This window comes from Cetorhinus maximus, chromosome 20 (genome assembly GCF_964194155.1).
Source record: "Cetorhinus maximus chromosome 20, sCetMax3.hap1.1, whole genome shotgun sequence".
NCBI lineage: Eukaryota > Metazoa > Chordata > Chondrichthyes > Lamniformes > Cetorhinidae > Cetorhinus > Cetorhinus maximus.
The window spans coordinates 36,829,540-36,845,248 of record NC_135898.1 but is presented as its reverse complement, the minus strand read 5'-3'; the positions used below and the strand labels follow the sequence as shown (position 1 = coordinate 36,845,248).

General features: G+C 43.1%; 1 protein-coding gene across 8 annotated transcripts in view; it reads right to left on the bottom strand.

The window, feature by feature from the left end:
* ank3b (ankyrin 3b) overlaps nucleotides 1-15,709 on the bottom strand; it is an 813,000-nt gene that overhangs the window by 153,245 nt on the left and 644,046 nt on the right. For 7 of the 8 annotated variants that reach the window (XM_078565894.1, XM_078565900.1, XM_078565892.1 and 4 more), the window contains 6 exons: nucleotides 14,727-14,825; nucleotides 12,204-12,302; nucleotides 10,023-10,220; nucleotides 7,347-7,445; nucleotides 5,631-5,729; nucleotides 831-929 (listed from right to left, as the gene is read on the bottom strand). In XM_078565894.1, the coding sequence (XP_078422020.1) occupies nucleotides 831-929; nucleotides 5,631-5,729; nucleotides 7,347-7,445; nucleotides 10,023-10,220; nucleotides 12,204-12,302; nucleotides 14,727-14,825 (693 nt within the window). Of the gene's footprint in view, nucleotides 1-830; nucleotides 930-5,630; nucleotides 5,730-7,346; nucleotides 7,446-7,567; nucleotides 7,586-10,022; nucleotides 10,221-12,203; nucleotides 12,303-14,726; nucleotides 14,826-15,709 lie in introns of those variants that run through there. The other variant, XM_078565898.1, reaches the window with a different exon arrangement.

Sequence of the window (15,709 nt, the reverse complement as noted above, 5' to 3'; positions counted from 1 at the left end):
CATTGACCTATGAAAGGTGCCTGGTTACACCATCCCATTGACAAGCAGCCCCTGTCTTTTGTTGCTAGGTCATTTCCAAGTTCAACTCAGCAGTTTGCCATTCTTTGCATTAGCCTCAGCCTTAACCTTCCCCATCAACCTCACACGAGGAGCTTTGTCAGAAGCCTTTTGAAAGATCTGAGTAAACCACATCTCCTGGATCACCTCCCCACACTAATACAGTTATCCCCTCAAAGTATTGCAGTAGGTTTGTATGGTGTGGTCTGTTGCTGACGGCTCCCAACGATACTCATGCTCTTTAGAAGTTTCTTTACGGCGTCTCATCTTATTTTCTTCCCCTACTAGGGACATTAGATTAACCGATCTATAATTGGCAGGCCCTGTCTGTAGTTTACTCATTTTTTTGTAAACTGGAGTTACATTTGTTAACCTGTTATTGTCAAAAGGCAAGAAAGTGTAATTAGGATTGTTCACTAGTGAAATAGTATTTCAGGGGCAGCTGTGTTCTCAGACCTGTTGAATCAGCCTCCACATTCATTCAGAGCGGGTACATCTAAAGGGACACTGTCCCTTTTGAATAGGATTTCGACTGCATTGGCACTAGGTGCCAATAAATGTGACATCATGTCATTTTGGCACTGCAATAACACAAGCTGCAGAAACTAATATCATGGCCAGACTTGACATCTCACATTGCAGACATTACATCAAACTCTCCTGGGCCTTTCCTGCCCTCCCTGAAACATGGATCATTTCGCTTAGACCAAAAGGCAAACTCATTTCTCTCTGAAGTGGGATGTTTCAGCGCTCAATTTTATTTGTTTGCTTACCTTAGCTTTGGCCTCCACCTGAGCTCCATTTTGAACTAGATGACGGACCACATCTGCTTGCCCTGCCCTGGCAGCCATATGTAGTGCTGTTTCCCCTCTCTGAAACATAGAAAGTGCAGGACATGGGTTATAAATCAAAACAAACGTAATGCCACTCATTTACTCTATATGTTTGTGAGGCACCACTCCCCAACTCAAACTCTTGCTCAGCGGGGTATGGATAGGGTGAAGGTCAATGTTTGGCTGTTGGAGTGCTCCTGGCTTCCCCACCTAATTCTCCAACCTGCATGCTGATTGAGCAAGACCCTGATGCATTCCCCACTACCCGCCTGATAACTGTCTGGCTTTGGCAAAACACATGTATACACGGTGCTCATGTTTTTCCTTGCAAAAGTTTTCAGTTTGCTCAAATCTGTTTTCTCAGGGTGTGTTCCTGGTTCAGCCATGCCTTCATTTAAAAATTATCATCCTTCTCTTCGAATCCCTTCACAGCTATGCCCCTGATTTTATCCTTTCTGAGTTACGTGACTCCAATGCCATGCCAATGTGCTTGACTCCTAATTGCTCTTGCAAGCTGGTCTTGCAAGCCAGTCAATTGTATCGAACCAATTGACAGCACTGTGGGAGCACCTTCACTACACAGACTGCAGTGGTTCAAGAAGGCAGCCCACCACCACCTTCTCAAGACAACTATGAACAGGCAATAAATGCTGGACTCACCAACGACACCCATGTCCCAACAATGAATTAAACAGAAAACCCAACCATTCTCTCCTTGGGTTCATCATATCGATTCAGTTCATTAATGGTCTATTAGGCTTCAAATTCCTGTGGCTTTTTTTCTGTAACCCTATTGTTTATAAGTCCAAACAACTTAGCGCTTCTGTTGAAAGTGATCTGTGATTTCCATCACTTGTACAAACTAACAGCAGTATGGAAACATCTCCAATTCAGAGGATCTCTCACTGTGAGCATTGAGGGAGATTCTGATTAATATGGAGGTGCCAAATTTGTGAGGTAACATTCAGGGAAGCAAGTTGCTTATAACAGGAACTGCCCAGCAGCACTAGGTGGTGGTTTGGGTGGGGGGAAAGCATAGAAACATAGAAACTAGGGGCAGGAGTAGGTCATTCAGCCCTTCAAGCCTGCCCTGCCATTCAATATAACCATGGCTGATCCTCTACCTCAGTGCCATACTCCCGCTCTCTCCCCATACACCTTGACACCTTTGGAGTCTAGAAATCTATTTCCTTCTTAAACATATTCAGTGACTTGGCCTCCACAGTCCTCTGTGGTAGAGAATTCCACAGGTTCACCACTCTCTGAGTGAAGAGGTTTCTCCACATCTCAGCCCTAAAAGGATACGGGGTAGGCCAGAGACTGTGACCCCTTGTTCCAGACCCCCCAGCCAGGGGAAACATCATTCCTGCATCCAGTCTGTCTAGCCCTATCAGAATTTTGTATGTTTCAATGAGATCCCATCTTGTTCTTCTAAACTCCAGTGAATATAAGTCGACCCAATCTCTCCTCATACAACAATCCTGCCATCCCAGGAATCAGTCTGGTGAACCTTCACTGCACTCCCCCTATTACAAGTGTATCCTTCCTTAGGTAAGGAGACCAAAACTACGAAACTTGGTCTCACCAAGGCCCTGTATAGCTGCAGTGAGACATCCTTGCTCCTGTACTCAAGTCCTCTTGCAATGAAGGCCAACATACCATTTCCCTACTTAACTGCTTTCTGCATCTGCATGCTTGCTTTCAGTGATTGGTGTACAAGGACACCCAGGTCTCTTTGTACATCAACCTTTCCCAATCAATCACCATTTAAATAATAAGCTGCCAATCTGTTTTTCCTACCAAAGTGGATAACTTCACACTTATCCATGTTATACTGCATCTGTCATGTTCTTGCCCACTCACTCAACCTGTATAAATCACCTTGAAGCCTCTTAACATCCTCCTCATCTCTCACATTCCCACCAAGTTTTGTGTTGTCAGTAAACTTGGAATTATTATTAAAATAAAAGCAAAATACTGCGGATGCTGGAAATCTGAAGCAACAGAAAATGCTGGAAGAAAACTCAGCAGGTCTAACAGCATCTGTGGAGAGAAAAACAGTGTTAATATTTTGAGTCCATATGACTCTTCTTCAGAGTGAGTCATATGGACTTGAAACGTTAACTCCGTTTTGCTCTCCACAGATGCTGTTAGACCTGCTGAGTTTTTCCAGCCTTTTCTGTTTTTGTTTGGAATTATTACATTTGGTCCCCTTATCCAGATCATTGATATACATTGTGAATAGCTGGGGCCCAAGCACTGAACCCTGCAGTATCCCACTAGTCACTGCCTGCCACCCCGAAAAAGATCCATTTAGTCCTACTCTGTGTAGGTGTTGTGAGCTCAATGGTGAGGAACACGATCACTGTTAATTAAACCATTCAATTTGGTTATTGTGGTAGAGAACATAGAGTCCTGCGGTTAAACTGCAGAAGCAGGTTTGACACCTCATACCTGCTTTTAAACCGGACAGCACTGGATTGTGTTCAATGAGGCTCACACTTCTCACCAATACTAAAGAGTTTGCTGTCCTCCTGTCAGTACTTCAGCTAACACTGAGGACCTAAAGGTGCTATAGCAGCACCTCAGGGGGGCTACTTATGACTTCAATGTTGAAGTTTATGACGCTGGCTTTTCTTGGATTGTGATTAGACTGCAGGCAGTGAGAGACAAGCTCTTCAAGGTGCTCACATGTTATTTCCCAATGAATCAACCTACACCCGGATTGTTACCTCAAATAGCAGTTCCACAGCAGTCTGTGTGGATACAAGATGAGATTCTGAAGGGCTCAGCATTTTGTCACTTGCAAATGATCAAATAACAAACTGTCAATGGATCAGGATGTAGAAATTGACAGTGTTGAGCAACACACTTGGGTACCATCACACAGATTCATTCTGAAGAGATGTGCCAAGAGTCCCAAGTGATTTGATACTGGGGTCCTCATCACAGATTCCTTGTTTAAAAATGCTGGTTAGCCAACACAATGCCTGGCCAGTGCTGTTCATCTTCTTAAGAAAAACAAACTTGAATTTATATAGCATTTTTCCTGACCTCAGGATTTCCCAAAGCATTTGACAACCAATGAAACTATTTCTGAAGTGTCGCCACTGCAACCAAATTGCACACAGCAAACTCCCACAAGCCGCATTAAGATAAATGACCAGATCTTCTCTTTTAGGTGTTCGTACAGGAATAAATATGAGCCATGACACCAGACAGAGCACCCACTCACACTTTGAATATGTGGTGGGATCTCCTCGGTCACCTGACAAGGCAGACAGGGCCTCGGTTAATCACTTCACACATCAGTAGCTCAAGTGGTTGACTTGGTTTTAAGTTTGTTGTCCCACAACATAATCAGACCACCACAGGGTAAATTTTGAGTGACGCTGCTCCTCGCAGGGAGTCTTGCTCGACCATAATACACAGCGGAGAAGAGTGCAGAGATTAAATTCAAGGGCTCAAAATTCAGGGGCTGCACACTATCATCCATGCCCATTTTCTGATCCTCAATTCTGTCAAGTGAGATTTTGAGGCATTGAAAAAGTTCCCCTTATGTTTTTCTCCAGGATGTTTTTGTCATTTTAGTTTCTCTGAATCTGTATTTCACACAAAGAATAAACAACAGAGCTCAACTTGATCAGTGCCTCACTAGTATTCTTGCTAATGGCACCTCAGTAACATTCCAATCCTTGCAAATCCAATGATTCAATCTGACCATAACCAGCAGTTTATGTGGAGCAGAATTATAGCACTGTAAATTAGGGAACTTCAAAGAGAACCCTTTCTACATTAAAATACTTTATCTTCAAGATGCAATGGATATTAAAAACAATTCCCAAGAGTAATCAGATGGTTGCTTGGTGACACAGTTCAATGAAGCACTCTAAGAGGTCAAGTGCTATGGATACAGGGCAGGTGGGAGTCTGGGGGAGATAGGGGAATTTCACTTCTTTTTCCTTGCATCATGCAAAACGAATTTTCTTCGGTAGAAAATTGTGACTTAGGAAATAATTCTGATTTCACTGATTGAACTTTTCTTTCCCTTCATTCTGAGATTTTCTGAATGTTTAGCATCCGTGCGCGATATTTCCAACATTGAAACATAGGGGTACCACAACCAGCAAAGAAGCTCACTGCGTTGATCACACAATCAGCCTAACTCCGACTCTCATTCTCAACTGATGGGTAAAGTCTTGGAAAATCTATCACTAAATTGTTCCTTCAGAAAACAGTCCAGTCCTTTTTATGTGGCTGAGTGATCTTCAAATTAGAAAAGAAACAGTTGTCTGCTTTGTAACAGTTTAGAGTTACTGTCTGTGATACATTAAGTACTGAAGTATTTACGGACTGATCATATTCCTCGCTCAATTTGGGAACATTATTTTTGTTTGGAATGTTTTCAGAATATAGGAACTACTAGATGGAAAGAAGTCCATCTCGTTCCCCTTCTATCATTCTGGTAGTCACATGATACTATGCTAATGGAGCTGTTAACTAATCATTGCAATCAATCTCTATCGATAAGCCTACAACAGGCCCAGACAAAACAGGAAGGGGTTGTACGTCAGCCACATTGTTTTTGTAGTTATCTGGGTTTGTATAACATGATCAAACATTCACCCACTTAGCTCCAGCAATAGTAGACAAAGCTTTGCCTCTGACTGTATATTTATATATGCAAAGTAGTTTGCTGTTACTTCCTTGGCTTTAGAAAGGGACAAAGTGTTTCCATACCACGTTTGTTGTATTTGGTGATGCTCCACGTTGCATTAATTGTGTCACAATATTTGCATGTCCCATGAATGCAGCAACATGAATAGGTGTTAGGCCCGACTGCAAAGAATAATAAGGTGGGTCACACAGAATATACTGCCCAACAAGATTTTACAGCACCTTGCTAAACATACATACATACATACAAGCATATGAACTAGTAGCAGGAGTAGGCCACTCAGCCCTTCAAGCCTGCTCCGCCATTTGATAAGTACATGGCTGTTCTGATTGTAACTTCCTGCCTATCCCGATAACCTTTCATTCCCTTGTTGATCAAGAATCTATCTAGCTCTGCCTTAAAAATATTCAAAGACTCTGCTACCACTGCCTTTTGAGGAAGAGAGTTCCAAAGACTCACGACTCTCAGAAAAAATTTCTCCTCACCTCTGTCTTAAACGAGCGACCCCTTATTTTTAAACTGGGACCCCTAGATCTAGATTCTCCTACAAAAGAAAACATCCTCTTCACATCCGCCCTGAAGACCTCTTACTCTTCTAAACTCCAGTGGATACAAGCCTAACTTGTCCAGCCTTTCCTCATTAGATAACCCGCCCATTTGTGGTATTAGCCCAGTAAACCTTCTCTGAACTGCTTCTAATGCATTTACATCTTTGCTTAAATAAGGAGACCAATATTGTACACAGTACCCCAAATACAGTCTCACCAGTGCCCTGTACACTGAAGCATAATATCTATACTTTTATATTCAATTCCCCTCACAATAAATAATATTCTATTAGCTTTCCTAATTACTTGCTATACCTGCATACTAACCTTTTGTGATTCATGCACCAGGATACCCAGATCCCTCAATCTCAGAGCTCTGCAATCTCTCACCATGTGCATAATATGCTTTTTTCTTATTCTTCCTGCCAAAATGGGCAATTTCACATTTGCCCACGGTATACTCCACTTGCCTGGTCTTTGCTCACTCTCTTAACCTATCTCTATGCCTTTGTAGCCTCCTTACGTCCTCTCACAACTTACTTTCCTACCTATCTTTGTGTCATCAGCAGATTTAGCAATCATACCATCTGTCCCTTCATCCAAGTTATTTATATAAATTGTAAAAAGTTGAGGCCCCAGCACTGATCCCTGTGGCACACCACTCATCACATCCTACCAACCAGAAAAAGACCCATTTACGGCCACCCTCTGTTTCCTGTTAGTTACATACCCACACAATACAGATATACAAACACACAGCCCAATACACACCACACCAATATCTACACACCCCCCAATGCACAGACAGAAACAGATACCAATACACACAGAAACATACATCAATATACTTGCACAAGCACCACTTGTGTGCTCTCCCACAGTCACAAATATACATACAAACACAATCACAGATGTGCAGGCATACAAAAAATACACATGCACAAACACTGATACACACAAAAATGCACATTTGCTCACACACACGTGTACATCCATACAAACACAGACACAAGTATACATACATAAGCACGTCAATATAAACGTATAACGAAACTCAATGGCAGAAACAGACACAAGAACAAACACACAAATACGTGTGAACATATGCGTACACACACACGTGCACAGATAGAGACGTAAATACACAAAAATACAAACCAGCAAATACGTCAATAAAAATCACACACATTAATATCCACTCTCACACACACACACACATTTCGCTGTTACCTCAGTAACTGCCTGAATCGACGCCCCATACTTCAACAACAGATCCATTACTTTAATCCTGTTTTTCTTGCATGCGATATGAAGTGGGGTGAAACCATTCTGCAACACAAATTCAAGATTTATTCATGATTCAATTCTTTTCAACTGTTCATTTCAAGACAAAAAGCCTTTTCCTCTTTTATCAGAAGCTTTTTTTCCCCTAACTCTCGTTTGGGCTGTACCTTAGTGTAGCAAAGGAAATAGGAATACCAAGAGGGATCAAGAGAGTTACAGTGGTGCTAATGGCCTACATTCCACAGCATTACAACAGCAACTTGCATTTATATAACAATTCGGACACAGTAAAACTTCCAAAGGCACTGTGCAATCAGACAAAATTTGTCAATGAGTCACATAAGGACATATTAGGACACATTACCAAAAGCTTAAGGAGCAGCCTAAAGGAGAAGTGAGAGGCAGAGAGGTTTAGAGATTACAGCCTTGGTAGGTGAAAGAACAGCCCCCATTATGGAGCAAAGAAAATCAAGGATGCAAACGGAACTCAGAGAAATTATAATCATAGGTCGTTAATGGCTTAAGAACCTGGGTGGTATTTCTGATCCTTTTGATACATACCTACAAAAATCTTTTTCATCTCTCGTCGTCTGATCCCAAGCACTCAATCTCTCCTACTAGCACACTTGCCCCTCTTGCATTGTGATAGTATTGGTTCTTTCTCTATTCCTCAAGGTATCATTTACCTACTTGTCTCCCTTCCTGCTTCGCAGGCTGAACCCGCCCTTCCTTTTATTTGTTTAGAAATCTGAGTATTGACATGGTGAAAACAGAGACCTCATTGTTATGTACAGAGCTCCGTCCACTGAAGCTTGCTTAAAAGAGGTCATCACTAACACTGTGTTGGTCTTTATAAAATGTTCATATTGGTAGGGTTCAAATGTGGAGCCATTTGGCCGTCAGTCTGTAAATCCAAAACAAATTTTGATATATTGTTTTGGTATATTAATGCAAGCTGTTGTTGTTGTTTATTGATGGGAAGGTCTTGTTGCTGCTCATTACTGGTGTTGTTGCAATTGGTCTGTTTAATGACCAATTGCAGGCTCTGTCCCTTTTCTTGCCCCATTCTGAAGTAAAGAAAGGTCTCCATGTTAGAATAATTTTAAAATCTAGTTCATGGCTTGTGTTTCAGTAAAGTAACTAAAGATGCTGAGGCTGCAAAAGATTTAAAACACTGACCAGTCTCCCCTGCCCTCTCCATCCACCTGTATTTAACACAACTGTATTAAAATTCTGACTCTGCACCCAAATACCCTTAGACAAAAGATGATAGATTTGTAAAGATTCTTCAGCTAGTCGTTAACAGCTGTTTCTCTTGGTCAGAAGTTAGTGTAATGCACATTAACTCCCACTAGTTGTCCTCGGTGCACCCAACAAATGCATTTACCACACTGCAGCAGGAGTGAGTGCGAAGTGGTTTCCCTAGCAACGCTTTCTTATACTTTGTAGAAACGTCCTGAAATGAACTTCTGTTTAAAGACATAAGGCAAACAGAAACCAAATGCAAGATCCTCTCAATAAGGGAGCAATTGCATTTATTTGGCACCTCTTAAACCCTGAGAACATCTCCAAGTGCTTTGCAGCGACTTAATTAGAACAACAACTAGCATTTGTATAGCACCTTTAACATTGTAACGCTTCCCAAAACATAATCAAATTTGACACTGAGCTACGTGAAGAGACATTAGGACTGATCAAACCAAAAACTTGGTCAAAGAGGTAGGTTTTAAGGAGTGTCCTAAAGGAGGCGGGAGAGGTAGGGAGGCTGGGAGATTAGGGAGGGAATTCCAGAGCTTAGGGCCTAAACAGCTGAAAGCACAGCCACCGATGGAGGAACGATTAAAATCAGGGATGTTCAAGAGGCCAGAATTGGAGATGCACAAATACCTTGGAGGGTGTGGGGCTGGAGAAGATTATAGAGGTAAGCAGGGGTGAGGTTATGGAGGGGTTTGAAAAACAAAGATGAGAATTTTAACATTGGCTCCAGATGAGCAATGTCTCGGTGAAGGTCAGTGAGCATTAGGTTGATGGGGGAGCTTTTGATGTGTAATCACTGTTTGTACGTAAACCAATTTGTGCACACCAAGACTCCACAATTACCAATGAATTAAACAAGCTAATGAGAATCGGTTAGCTCAATTGGCTAGATGGCTAGAGCGTGGTGAAGAATGATGTCCATGACGTGGGTTCAATCCCCATATTGGCTGTGGTAGCTCATGGAGACTATCTCGTTGGCTTGCCCCATGCTCGCAGAGGGATACCCCCAAGCTATATACCACTGATTTCGATTAAGGGGGAAACATTGGCCAGGACATTTCCCCTGCTCTGTGAATTCTGTTTTTTCCACTGGGTCAGCAGATGGACCCTCGGGTTTCATGTTCTGTTTGAATGGATGATGGAAGAAGATTTGATAGTAACTTTCAAGAGAATTTGATAAATACATGAAAAGAAAAAAATTGCAGGGCAATGGAGAAAGAGCAAGGGGTAGTGGGACTAATTGGATAGCTGTTTTAAAGAGCCAGCACAGGCAGTGTGGGCTGAATGACTTCCTTTTGTGCTGAAAAAACTCTGCAATAACAGGAGACGGATCAATTCTGGAGTCAGGCATACTCAGGTACTCACCAATGCTTTGGCGTTTGGGTTGGCTTTCTTCTCTAGGAGTACCTTGGCCACCTTGTAATGACCGCAGTGAGCAGCGACATGCAGTGCTGTCAGATAGTCGTTGGTCACATCATCGACTGGCACATCATGGTGGAGGAGCAGCTTCACAGAGTTCAGGTGATCGCCTTGCGTTGCCATGTGCAGAGGGGACAAACCATTCTGATGGAGTACAAACAGAGACATTCACTCACTACTTGGCTCATTAAACAGGATTTACACGCTATTCCGCTCAATAAGTATGTCAGTATTTAGGTTCCACACAAGCCACCTCTCACCCCTCTTCTTTTAACCCTGCCAGCAAAATCTTCCACTCCTTTCTCCTTCAGGTATTAATCTTAAATGCATCAGTGCTATTAGCCTCAACGGCTCCGTGTGCGTTCCACATTCTCACCTCTCTATCAAAGTCTCAGGTATCACATGCTCAAACAGCAACTCTCATTAAGAAGAACGTACAACATTTGTCTGGTCCTGATAATTGAATGTCATTTACAACGTGAAAAATGTAAATTATCCAATAATTCAAATCAAGCACTGAAAGTAATGCAACACTACAGAATGATCAGGTAATTTGAATCTAAAGTTGACCGTGTAAATTAAAACCTTTACAAAGAAGTAAAAGGCAGTGACTAAATCCAGATGTGGATTAACAGCGAAGTTGACATGACATTTTCCCTGACACTGAAAGGAAATGTGATCCCTTGGCCCCACACTGAGTTTTACACAGCACAAACATCAGTATGCAGGAGACACACATCCTCACTTCACAGGGCACCCAAGAGTCACAACGAGACAGAAGCAATTAAAACTGAGGAGGGGATGGAATCCACGCAAAAAAGAATCAACTGTACCAAGCAGGATAAAGAGGCAATTCTCTCATTATCTTGTTTTCCTGCTTACTTTCTCTGCCCGTTCTCTCTCCTGCCATCTTGGAGGTGTTGCCTTCCCGCTGGGAGTTGCTTTGACAGGGACAGTATGTCCACTGTTACTTCCCTCAAGTTCACGTACGAGCATTGACAGTGAATGCTGGCAGCTCATTGACCCACTGAGTGGGTCCCTTTGCCCTAAACCACCCAGAGCAGAGGGAACAGGCGGGTTTGGAGGAGACCATTTTGGACAGCACACCAGATTTTACTCCGCTGAGGAGACAAATTGGGCAGGGTCTGAAACAGACGCTTGACCCAAACCCATGCCATTCTCACCAAACGGTGTGGGTTAAAATTTCTTCCCCAGAGTTTGACCAGGTCCTTACTAATATCGTGACATACATGCTTAGTGTGTGTGCACCCACACAGACATGCGCCTCCACGCACACACCCAGTGTCTTAATATTAAAAGAAGGTAGGATTTCAGTGACATTTCCTCTCACTAACTCGAGGACACTGAGGCCAATCATCGTGTCCCTCTTAGCATCAGCTGTTGGTTGGTTGATGACACTGGATCGATTGACTAGGTAACTCTAATTGACAAGTGTCAGCCAATCACACAGCATGAGAGGTACCATATTAACCATCTCCATTTCAAACAATAGAGGGGCATACCCTCAAACACCAGGCATGGCGAAACGGCAAGCTACAACTAAAAATAAGAGCTGGCACAAATCTAAAAGGTGCATAATCAATTTTTGAACAGGAAGTTAAATTGCAGCAAAGTGGGAGGAGGGACTCCGAGGGAAACACGCCTATTAAATTAAATTCTTACTCTCTTACTTACTTGCCTTGAATCTGCAATATTATAAGGATTATAGGATATTTATGGCACTGTTTCTTGGGCTATTCCATGGACGTTCCATTCTGCCTGCCAATAAGGAGGCTACTGGACTTCCCACGCTAATCTCAGTAACACTGCCATAGGCTTTTGGCCGATAATTGAGAAGCTAACAGAGTTGGCAATGGAAAGCTTCATGGTCAGAATAACATCAAAGATTCCTTCTGGTCAGAGTATATCTTCTATAGCACTATATACAGGGACCATGCAGCCCAGAGGAAGTCTTAACTACATCCAGCATGTTTTTAATGTATTCTATTCCAGATAAGGTAACAATCTTCACACTGCATTACATGGATTAAAATAAGTGTTTCAATATGTGATTTGAAGCTAATAGAGCCTGGCAATTTGTTTCAAATCCTTTGTCAAATGACATACTTTTGTTTTGGAAAGAATTGGAGCTCCTCGATCGAGTAACATTTCCACCACCTGTTCGTGCCCGCTCCTCGCTGCACAGTGGAGAGGGGTGAGACCATCCTGGGGAAAGAATTGAAGCACTATTGTCAAGTTTTATACCAGTACTCCATATGAAAACCTGCTGATTACAAGGAGAGCACTTCACTGGCTGTAAAGGAAGCACTTTGAGATTTATTTGTTTTTTCCCTCGCTATATTTCTTCTTTCTTCCCTCCCTCTGTTTTATCCTTCCATTTGTTTTTCTTCCCTACGGACACTGACCAGGATTTTCCGGCCCCATCGCAGCAGCGGGACCCAGCCAGAAGTCCGCTAACTTTTGGCAGGACAGGACGATCCCGGCGGTGGGCAGGGTCAGAAAATCCCGCCCTGAGAACAGGACAATGACTGGACACAGCACCAGCAACCCTCCCGAGTTCCCGCACTTCCCAATGCACTAACTTCAGGGGAACACATTAGCCCGTCAGTGACTGTTAAACGTTACGTCCAGCATTCCTGAATGTTGCAAGTAGCATTATTTAAACATGGAGTCTATCCTACTGTGAATAAAACTCAAGTTTTGTTTTTCAAATGTCCTCGATGCAAAACTGCTTTGGTTTTAAAGGATTAGTTCTTGTTATAGAACTGGTTATATAAGCAAGGGAGAAAAAATAATGTGAATTTATAAAGTGTGTTTCACAACCTCCGAACATCCCCAAAGTACCTCACAGCCAAATAAATACTCACAACGTGCTATCACTTCTGTAAAATAGAAAAAGGAAACTAACTTGCGCACAGCAAGCTCCCACAAAATAGGATAAATGAACAGTTAACCTGCTTTTGCTGTTTGAGAGATAAATATTGGCCAGAACATCAGGAAGAACTCCCCTGATCTTCCTCGAAGAGTGTCATAAGATTTTTATATCCAACTGAGATGGCAGACGGGACCTTGTTTAAACATCTAATTGGAAAGATGCTACCTCCAGCAGTGCAGCATTCCCTCAGTACTGCACTGACCTGCCAATCTCGATAGCAAAAAGTCATAACCTTCTGAATGGCCTGTCTGCGTGACCTGATGTGCAGAGGGGTGCACCAAGGGAATTCTCGATCTAAGCTCCAGAATTCTCTCCTTCAGCCTCTCTGTCTCGACCTTCCCTTAAGATGTTTTTCAAAATCTACCTCATTGCCCATGGTGTTGTTTACCTGTCTGAATATCTTTTTATGTGGCTCAATCAAATTCTGTTTGTGAAGCACTTTGAGATGTTTTACAACATTAAAGGCCCCATATAAATGGAAGTTGTTATTGGTAGGAGCACAGGTTCTCCCACTGCCAGCTGCACTCCAGAAGATAAAGGATACCTATGCCTTCAGGTACTGGCCAAACTTCTCTCTGGGTCTAAAAACAAAGGAAATGTTTGCTCCTTTCCTACTGACTTTCCAATAGGCCCACATCAATGTGAAACTAGCAAATTAAAAAGAGGAAAGTGGTCCAGGAAAGGAAAGGTCATTGGCTTAATATGAACTCTCAAACCACTCATTGAATCTTCCAATAACCTTACCAGTTCAAAGAATAATTGTTGAGGCCAGACTTTTTAATCACAAATACTCCTTAAGGTAGATTTCTTGACTAGATGACAGACTAGAGCAACCATGACCCACCGCCGGCACAGATCAGTGATCAGTCACTGGATCTAGCTAGAGACCCCACCACCGGCACAGATCAGTGATCAGTCACTGGACCTAGCCAGAGACCCCACCACCGGCAAAGATCAGTGATCAGTCACTGGACCTAGCCAGAGACCCCACCACCGGCAAAGATCAGTGATCAATCGCTGAGTCTAACCAGAGACCCCACTGCCGGCAAAGATCACTGATCAGTCACTGGATCTAACCAGAGACCCCACCACCAGCAAAGATCAGTGATCAGTCACTGGATCTAGCCAGAGACCCCACCACCGGCAAAGATGAGTGATCAGTCACTGGGTCTAACCAGAGACCCCACTGCCGGCAAAGATCAGTGATCAGTCACTGGACCTAGCCAGAGACCCCACCACCGGCAAAGATCAGTGATCAGTCACTGGACCTAGCCAGAGACCCCACCACCGGCAAAGATCAGTGATCAATCACTGAGCCTAACCAGAGAACCCACCACCAGCAAAGATCAGTGATCAGTCACTGGACCTAGCCAGAGAACCCACCACCAGCAAAGATCAGTGATCAGTCACTGAGTCTAACCAGAGAACCCACCACCGGCAAAGATCAGTGATCAGTCACTGAGTCTAACCAGAGAACCCACTGCCAGCATAGATCAGTGATCAATCGTTGAGTCTAACTATCAGTGTGGAAAAAACCTAGGTGGCAATTTTTAAAAGAGAATCGCCAAGGTGGAAGAAATTAATTCTGAGCATAGTCACAGCTTATTTGCCTCTGTTAAGCTTTTAAAATGCACATTCTTGGCTTTCAGTCAGGATTGGTATGTGGAGACTGCAATATGGAGCTGCAGACTTACCCTGGTCTTGGCTTCAATTTGGGATCCTCGGTCCAAAAGCAACTTAACCATATTGGCATTCCCTCTCTTTGAGGCTACGTGCAGTGGAGTGATATCATTCTGAGGAGAATAATCAACTTTTAATCAGTACGACATGTACATGTAACAGAACCCTCATTACCAGAAATCCAGAAATGCAGCAACATCCAACACACCTTACATTGGGCAAGTGCATTATTATTTTACAGCTTCAGTCTGCTCAGGATTCAGAAGCTTCTTTCAAATCTACAGAGCAGATATCAGCAACCATGCATACAACAAAAAAAAAGCTTCAGTCAAAACATTGCTGACAATTCCTTGCTCACTACTCCAATTTCCTGAAGCAAAGTGAATTCTCACATAGAATAATTAGCAATAACCCACAGACTTCAAATGAGCTTTCAACTTATTTGTACAAGTGTGGGTGTTACAGGAAGCAGAATAACGCTATTTGTCTTCATTGCAGCCTTGGCTGTCGGACAGACGAGGACTCCTAGTTTAGGGCCTCGCTTATCGAGAATGGCCTCCAATTGCCCAATGCACAAAGGGTCAATTTGTGATGCCCTGTCAGTTCTCTTGCGGCCTCTGTTCCCAATTCTCATACCCGCTTTGCCATGCCAGGAAACCACACCCTGGAAAGCAGGTACAACAACATTCACTGCATCCGCCTGCAGGTTTTACATTGGACACTTGGATGTGTCTTCTTCCAGTTCTCTGTGAATCTGGTTTGCCAGGAACTGGGTAGCTCTTCGCCCCCCATTGCCCACCTCCCCAACACTCCTTTTTTCTCTTCCTCCGATGATCTTCACATTCTGTACTGGGCTGGATTGAATGCCAGGCTGCTCAAACCTCCTCACTCAACTTCCTTGGAACCTAGGAACAGGAAGAGGCCATTCAGCCTCTCGAACCTGCCCCGCCATTCAATGAGAGCATGGCTGATGTCTATCTTTACTCCATTTACCTGC